Here is a 9,469-nt window from a genome sequence, read left to right on the forward strand (position 1 = left end):
TCTATGTATCAGGTTTGGAATTACTGTTTTAAAGCAAGGAAAATCTTAGATCTTCCCCAAGTTTGTCCATCTGCTTCTTATCTCTGAAGTAGAAAGTCTTTTTCCATACAGCACCAAAGGCGGCCACTTGAAGTATCATACTATCATGATTCTCCTAAGAGAAATTTAACGATCTGATGCTGCAAATTACCAGATATCAGCATGCATAACCAGTTTTTTTTTTTCTTTTTTTGGTCGATATTATAAGAGCTTCCATAACTGGCATGCATAGCCAGTTGACTGCTGTGAGATGCAGAAGACTTACGCATTCCTTGCCGAAAGAGAAGCAGAAGACTTTGCTTTTGAGCATAATCTGAAAGTTATCTTTTCATCTTCTAAGGATCTTTCAAATTGCATGCCATCTAGTGGTGGATAATGAAGCGATGATACGGACAAAATGATTCGCTCCCAACTGTTCACATATATGCTGACTCAAATCACCTTGGTGGCTTCCTAATGGCCTAAGCAGATAGAAGATTTTATATTTCCAGCTACCAGACAGTTGGTACAACTTCCCAAAGGCCAAGGCCTTTTTAATTGTCGGATGATTTTCTCAGACAACCAAAATCACATGCAAGGACGAGAAGGCAGTGTCTAACCCCAAATATCGTGCAAAAGCCACACTGAAACTGTATTGCTGATATACTAGAACAAGCAAATCTTTAATTGAGATATCTATTCTCAAAAAAGGAAAAGTAATGCTTGTTAAAAATTTGCTGCATACAACCCAACTGCACATGGGATTGAGATATCTATTCCCACAGGTTCTCACTTGAATACTTATAACAGAGACTACAGGTGGAATCGGGTTCAAGTTACCACTAATGGTATCTAAATCAGGATTTCATGGTGCAACAGCAACGTAATAGGCATAATGCATGAGCATTGGCCTGAAATATTTAGGGTTCACTCTTTAGTAGAACATTTTCACCATTCATGATTTTGCAGTATTCAGTGATCAACAAGAGATAAGTAGTTTCACAACCAACGTTAAAATAATGATGTGTGCGCATTAGTTATTTTTAGTACTTATTTCATCGATATATAGACATAGCCTTTTCAAAAAAATTACTGATTTCCAGTGGCAGAAAGAATTCTTTCACCATTCCAAGTTCCTCGCGACAAGCAGAACATAAACAGTATAAAGGCTGCTTGGATCCTCCACAAAGGTTCTGGCCAGGCTAAAAAACTGGCTTAACAGCACGTGAACGCGGGATTTCTGGCCAGAACATTGCTGATCTCTCGTGGTAAGATGACAACCATCTGGAAAGACAAGGGTTCAAAGAGGGATTGTTTTGACCGGGAAAGGGTCAACACAATCCTTACAGATTTCGAGAATGAGGCAGATTATAGTTATGGGCGTCTGTATTCTTTCAATACGTACCTTTAACAAGTAGCTAAGACTCATCATTTTTATCGATGATTAGCATTGAATGCACAACTGAGCTGAAATCTTTTTATGTCACACGATACTGGACCTGGTCTTTTCACAAGTTCTTTTTTAGGTTTAATCTGATGATTTAACTTTGTTGGAAACTGAGTACATGAAATCCACAACAAGCACGCACGAAACATCAAGGCTCAATGGGTACTCCACATTCATGTCGTTTTGTCTCAACCTAAGCAATACATTAATGCATTCACCTACCGTTTCTTTTATGGAACAAGGAAAACCTAGGTTGTCACTACCTTGTATTGTCCAATGTCTTTTATTAGAAAGAGCAGATAAGAGAAGCGACAATTTATCGGCTGGCTATGTAATTGTTAATTAGACATTATCCCTTGTAAGACGGACAGATATCAATGCCAATTGGTCCTCCAACCATGGTTGAATATTGTGCCTAAAAAACTTAATTGTTGAAAAGAATCTGACACGCGGTTATATTTTTTTAATAAGAACCCTATTCTTAATGAGATCCATAATGGAGGACAGAGGACTGGAAAAATCGTTATCTTGCATGTATGGTGGACCATATATGCATACAGCCATTCCCATTTTGCTGGAGTACTATGCTGGAAGGAACTTATCATTTAAAGGAAAGCTGATCCATGTATTTTTTTTTTTTTTAATTGGAACCCTATTACTAATGAGATCGATAATTGGAAGAGAGACGAATAGATGTCATTATTCTGCATATGTACCTAATCCCATGTTGGACGGACCATATATAAAGCCGTTGAATTCAAGGTTAAGAGAAGAAGTTCTCCAGTGGCAATTTCTTAATCATCACAAAAAGTTCATAAACTAATAAATGAAAGTTAATATATCTCTTGGTTGTGCATATCTCAAAATAAATGCTTAAAATTACATTTTAATAGCCAGGCATATGATAAATTCTTAAGTGACAATATTTAACCATTTAAAAATAACTTTTTATATAGCTAGGAATTTGAAAAAATCTTAAATGAGAATTTTCAATCATTTCCAAAAGTTTACAAAAGAAAAAAAAAATGGTATAGAAATTTGCTTGACCTGATTGTGAAACTCATTTTCCACTGGAAAAACTCATTTATAAGTGTAATTAATATTTTTTGGTATGCCTAAACTTTTCTCTTTTTGCTGCCATAATTTAATACCATGTTAATGTGGTTGTGGATAGGGTGTGCATCGATCCTGGTCTAATTTGAGCACCAAATTGAACCGACCAACTTTGGGTGGTTACCACGGCAATCAATCCCGGTTCCTAATTTCTAGGGAGAAGCCAAATCGATCAAACTAAACTGGTGAAATTGGCTCAAAAGTATATTTCTATTTTTAGTTTTATTCAATAAGAGCATAAAATACACTTTGTTTGTGGGAGTAATCCCTTCTTTTAATAGTAACTTCCCTATGATTAGTGATTTCATTTTTCACTAAAATAATTTTCAATATATGTAGAAAAATTTGAGAAAGGAAATAAACATTTGAAAATAATCACTTGTAAATTAAATTAAGGAGAAGCCAAGGCAAACTTTAAATTCAAGGTTCTCGTTGTTTCATGAAAAATGAATGATTTGAAAAATATTTTTCTAAAAAGTGCTCATTTGTATCACTCGAAATAATTAGTCAATAAAAATATTTTCATTATTGATAATAATTTATGTCTAAATATTTTTGTTTGCAACGAAAATCTATTTCATTTATTCATTTTTATAAAATATCATTTTTAGAAAAAGGGAAAAGGCTACTAAAAATCCCAAACTTTGCCCAAAGTGACAAAAGTACCCCAAACTTTTTTTTTTTTTAACATGAAAAACCCCAAACTTTGTAAACTATGACACATTTATCCCAACCAAGGGCATTCTCGTCTTTTTATTTTTTTTTCCTTTTTCTTTTTTTCTTCTTCTTCTTCTCTCTTCCCTCTGTCGGTGATGGCGGAGCCGGTGTGTGAGGGCTACCCTCGCTAGTGTGGGGGTCGCCCTCACTAGTGTCGGGCGAGGGTAGCCCTCGCCTACATCAAGAGAGGATGACTCTCACCCGACATTAACGAGGGCCTAGCGAGGGGTGCCTCATCAAACTCAAGTGAGGGGTGCCCTTAGCAGATCTGGCGAGGGAGACCATCGCCCAACCTAGCCAAGGGCTACCCTCGCTCGACGCCAACGACGGCGACCCTAGCTAGCCCAAGCGAGGGCAACTCTCGCCAAACGCTAACTTCCCTCTGTCAGCTCTACCATGGCCGATGAAGGGAAGAGAGAAGAAGAAGAAAAAAAAAGAAAAATTAAAAATTAAAAGACCAAAATGCCCTATAGTTTATGATAAATGTATCACACAGATAAAAGTTCAAGATTTTTTGTGTCACAAAAAAAAGTTTGGGGTAAATGTATTACGGTTGGCTAAGTTCAGAGTTTTTTATGTTATAAAAAAAAGTTTAGTGTAAATTTGTCACTTTGGGCAAAATTTGGAGTTTTTGATGGTTTTTCCTTTAGAAAAATAATTTTCAAAACATTCTATTTTTTGTGAAACTAACAAAGCCTAAGTTGTCTAGCTAGTCTCACTAGTTAATATGATAAGACAAATGGATCAAAACCAAACATTTTTTTTTATTTGGTATATAACAATGAGAGAGAAGAGAGAGAGAGAGAGAGAGAGAGAGAGAGAGAGAGAGCATATAACAAGCATCATGTATTGATTGACATATTTGTTTGAAATAAAGAAAGACAAGAGAAGTCCAATTATAGAGAGAGCATATAACAATGCTTTTGCATCATGTATTGATTGACATATTTGTTTGAAATAAAGAAAGACAAGCAGAAGCGTCCAATTATACTCTCCGAGGAGATCATATAACAATGCTTTTGCATCACGTGTTGATTGACATATTTGTTTGAAATAAAGAAAGACAAGCAGCAGAAGTGTCCAATTATACTCTCCGAGGTCTCGAAGAGAATCAATCCATCTCGAATCCATTCCCAATTATAAGTACCAACCATGTGTTCTGTATCACCTCGCCTCCTAGCCTGCATGCTCTTTCCATTTGCACCATGGATAGGGTCGAAAAGCTCTCAAGTTTGCCATCCTTGTCCCAAAATTTCCAGAAGTTGTCCACTGCTGCCGAGGAACCACCTCCTGCATATTTCGTCAAAGGAGGCAGCGTTGGTCCGGTCGAATCTTTTCCGATAGCTCAAATACCAATCGTTGATCTAAGCCTACTTCCCTCTGTCTTCTCGACGTGTTCTGGGAAAGAACAAGAGGATGAACTAGAGAAACTGAAGTCTGCTCTTAGTGAATGGGGTTGCTTCCAGGTTTGAGGGCCTTTCACCTTAACACAAGAAGAAAAATACTTTCATGTCCAAAAATTTTGAGAAAAATGCATCACAAGTCCTGATCTTTATTTACGGAATGCGTTGAGTTATAAATCCTTCAATTGGTTCAATCAAGTCTCATACCCTCATAAAAAAGTGCGACCGAATCCTAAACCATATAATCGCTTTAATTAAGTGATTACCTTTTATCCTAAGATGCAATCATGTCCTAAAATACATTGAAAAGTGCTGTTTAAGGAATCCCTATATGCACTTTCTAAGTGATATGTAGGCAATTTTAGATATGCTCCATAAAAAAAAAAATTAACAAAAATTTAGAACTTAATGAACGATATAATGATTACGACTTGATTGCATTCCATATATAAGATTTAGGATTTCCTGTGCATTTTTCTCAAATACTTTAGTTGTTCTTGTAGGAACACAATTTTTTTATGAAAAATTATATGTTTATAGTCTTTAATTTACTGTAAAAATAACAGTTTGTCTTGGACCATTAAAAAATGAATAATAAATAATTATAAATTTTGTGGAATCCATTCCTTTAAGAATTTGGGGGTCACAACATGCTATTGCTCCTAAAGTAGCCCAAAACTATTATGCTAATAAAGTCATTTTCTTATTCTTAGAGAAGGTAAGAATATATATATATATATTAAGTCAGAATTCTGTTCTCTTAGGTAATAGGACATGGCATTCCGACCTCGCTCTTGGAAAAGGTCCGTCAAATCGCAAAGGAGTTCTTTGCACTTCCAGTGGAAGAGAAGCAAAAGTATGCTCGAGATCCTGCCGATCTCCAAGGATATGGGAGTGATCCTATACTTTCCCAAGAGCAAGTTCTCGACTGGTCTAAACGTTTATTCCTCAACCTACTTCCACTAGATTCGAGGAAGCTCGAACTTTGGCCTGTAACTCCAGAAGAATTCAGGTGCTTTCATTGGAATCTGTTGTTATATCGTTATTTGTTATTCAGATTTCTCATCTCATGCCAAAACATGTACCTGCGTGCAGAGAGCGGAACTATTTGGTAGAAAGTACGAGTATGAATATTATATGCAGAAAACTATGGAGTTCTTGATGCATTTTTTGACTGACTACCTTGCCTTTCTTATCAGAGAAGTTCTTGATGTATATTTCACAGAAGTGAAATCAGTAATACATCTTCTCCAGAAGGCCATGGCCAGGTCCCTAGATTTGGACGAGAATTGCTTCTCCAAAAAGTATGGAGACCAAGCAATCATGGCAGCGAGATTCAACCATTACCCTCCCTGCTCGAGACCTGATTTAGTACTTGGTGCAAAGGCTCACTCAGATGGTTCAGGGATCACGGTACTTTTGCAAGACGAAGAAGTGGAAGGCCTTCAAGTTCTCAAAGAGGACCAATGGTTCAGAGTCCCGATGGTTCTGGGTGCATTTGTTGTCAACGTGGGTGATCAGATGCAGGTAAATTTAAGAAATAAAATCTGAGCTGATATAGATCTGGAAACACAGGTACGAGGTAATCCAACAAGGCAACGTCTTGTCATTCTAGTGATCAACTTCACCAATCATTAACTGCAGTTTATCTTTTGCTACAGTGAAGCATCACCAATAAAACCGATCTGAGCAAATCAGTGAATATCAATAATGAGAATAAAGAACGTCTACTTGGCTAATCATGTACTGAGAGGTAGCCACCTTCGGCCAAAAAAATAGTTTTTCGAATCGGAGCTTTCAAAGGGCAAGAGGACAAATATTTGTTACTTTTATACTGGAGGACCACTTTGTCATTAGGTTTGAGTTCTCTACTCTGCCATTGGAGAAATTGCCATTCACATTAGGGTAGACTTTGAGCACCCATCATTAATCAGTGCAATCTTTACAATAATGTGGTAATAAAAATTTTACTCTATCCCTCGCCAATTGAAAATTCATCTTTTGATAGCAAAGCTAGTACACTGTAATGTCTGCATCTGTTTTCAGTAACTTCTATACGGATGGTGAATTGATTATAATCTAGGCTTTAATGATGCATCTCAGATAATGAGTAATGGGATCTTCAAGAGTCCACTGCATAGGGTAACAGCGAATGCACAGCATGGAAGGATATCGGTGGCTGTGTTTTATTTGCCGGATACTGAAATTGACATCGAGCCAGATGAAGGGTTAATAAGTGAAGAAAGGCCACAAATGTACAGGAAGCTCAAGAATTATGCAGCCATCAACTTTGAGTGCTTCCAGAGTGGGAAAATAGCACTTGACACAGTCAAACTATGATGTCCAGAGCCCATGTTCTTTGTCTTGTAAAACAAAGGATGTAAGGATGTCCTGTCTTCTATGCTTGAAAAAGTTTATCATGTGCGTTTCCAAGACTCCTTCATTAAGAACCTTATATTCTCTCTCTCTCACTAGATATTGCGCCACTTGCAATGTTCCATTTTACATCTGTAATCACATTTGGGTTTTCTATAATTATTGCAAGGAAAATCTTAATATCTTCCCTCAGCTTGCTGATCTGTTTCTTTTCTCCTAAGTAGAAAGACTATCCATGCAGCACTAAAAGGAGGGTCCTTGGAGGATCATACTAACATGATTCTCCTTAGACCTTCTGTAACTGTGAACTTTTGGCTAAAATTTTACGTTTGTTAGCTGAAGTTGAGCTTGATCATTGTGCTTTAGATTCGGTTACTTAGGAAAGTAAAGCTTTCAAACCCCAAATCAGCATGCATAGCCAGTTAACTGCTTCGAATTTTTATGCTGCCCTTAGTTGTTTTGATAATTCAACTTGGTGTTTTACTTTGAACAGCTTCTACCAGCTTTGATATATATTCATGGAAGGTAGTTGATATTTTAAGTTTTGGCGAAACACGTGTCTGCCTTGTGACGTCACAATGTGAATTTTGATCAAGTAATTGAATGAAATACAAACTCAATTGGGTTATCGTAAGATTGTTCTCTCATTAAGGTACCCTGAACATTTAAGATTTGTTTATAATAGGATGAATAGTTTTCTTCTTCTTTTTTTCATTTTTGAAGTAAACAAGCATATCGCACGTATATAACCTTCAACTTGCCACGTGCAGAATATACTTTTCTAATATGCATATGATGCTGTCTGAATAATTCTGAGTTGCTAATTTGAATGAATTGGCAGCTTTCTATGGCCTAATTACTAAAGTAATAATATAAGTCGTTTTGACCCCTTTTTCCTTGACATGGGCAGCATACCTTTCCATAAACCAAAAAAGCAGACCCAATCAGTACATGAAGGGTATTCCAAGAAATTCCTGGATCCAGCCTAATCAGGACACCGCATGTAACATGTAGCTAATCTAGTGATGAAAGGGAAAAAAGATAATGAAAATTAGAGATTGGTGGCTTACGGTTTTGTCTTCATCTCTTTCTTGGACACAGACCTAAATGCCTGCTTCTCCTTGGACCTTTTTGGGGATATGGCATTCACGAATCAGCATCCTTTGACACAAAGCACTCAGTTTAGTAGGATCGGGAGGTACATGGACATAGACACCGTCATCGTCGCTTTTGTTTCTATGCTCCTTTTGACTGACAAGGAAGATCGGATACAAATTTGATAAGATTCGAGATTAACTCATGAGGAAGTGGGATGTGTCTAGTTTATACTTTGATGTTTACAAATTGGTTACTTGATAAAAATACATGGACTTCATGCCAGAGCTTCAGGAGTTTTTTTAAACTAAATCAGACTAGAGGTAGCTTAGATTTTGTCATATTTGTTCATTAATTACTCCATATTCTTTTATGTCCATGTAAAGATCATTTCCTTCACGAGTACATTCACTTTCTCCTAAAGGACTCCTAAGCTTTAGCAATATTGTTGGTCAACTCCATCCCTGCCAACCCCCTTGCATTGAAGGATTGCTTCATTGTGAGAATATAGTGGAACAAAAGCCCTTACTCGTTCTTTAGAATAGGTAGGCTCTAGCTCTTTCTATGTTATCTTATCTCAATCCGATGCGTAGATAAGCATATCAAAGACCAAATCCATATGCTTGTAAAAGAGGCAAGAAGAATGTCATGCCCAATTACTTGCTTCCTCGATGGAATGGTTGGACCACCTTTCTCGGTGTAACGATATATAAAACAATTGATGAATTTTGATTCCTCCCCTCAATTGATAGTACCTCTAGAGTCCACCTCCTTTCCTTTGGTGTCATTAACATGACAGATCGTTTCTAGTCTTGTAATTTCTATTTTTAGATAGATAAAAAAACCTATAATCGACTGCCCCATTGGAGGAAGGAGTGGATATATGTTAATCCACAGTAGAAGGTAGAAGATATGCATGAGCATAGGCTATTCGAATGCTAGAGAGGCATATTTATGTGTTCATTGATTGGATTTCATAATTAGTTTAAGGCTGAATTAGCATAATTGCAATAGATTTAATACCTTTTTTGGGTAATTTTTGCAATTTGTTTATGATAGGATGAATAGTTTTTTCCAGATAAACAAATATATGACATGTTGATTAATCTTCAATTTGTGACGTATGGAATGTACTTCCCTAGTATATTTGAATGAACCTTAAGACAGATGATGCTGTCTGATACTTTGGAGATTCTAATTTGAATGAACTGGCAGCTTTCTATGGGCTAAAGACTAAACTAAGGAAACATGACATGCTCCGGCCATCAGAAGTTATTTAATTTAGTTTCCAAATGCAAAG

The 9,469-nt window shown here is 36.7% G+C and overlaps 1 protein-coding gene across 1 annotated transcript; it reads left to right on the forward strand.

The window, feature by feature from the left end:
* The first annotated feature begins 4,500 nt into the window (after positions 1-4,500).
* On the forward strand, positions 4,501-7,108 carry LOC104438885 (probable 2-oxoglutarate-dependent dioxygenase ANS). Its single transcript, XM_018869970.2, has 4 exons — positions 4,501-4,761; positions 5,463-5,710; positions 5,898-6,225; positions 6,802-7,108. The coding sequence occupies exons 1-4, from the start codon at positions 4,501-4,503 to the stop codon at positions 7,036-7,038; spliced, it is 1,074 nt and encodes a 357-aa protein (XP_018725515.2). The 3' UTR covers positions 7,039-7,108.
* Positions 7,109-9,469: the final 2,361 nt, after the last annotated feature.

This window comes from Eucalyptus grandis, chromosome 3 (assembly GCF_016545825.1).
Source record: "Eucalyptus grandis isolate ANBG69807.140 chromosome 3, ASM1654582v1, whole genome shotgun sequence".
Classification (NCBI taxonomy): domain Eukaryota; kingdom Viridiplantae; phylum Streptophyta; class Magnoliopsida; order Myrtales; family Myrtaceae; genus Eucalyptus; species Eucalyptus grandis.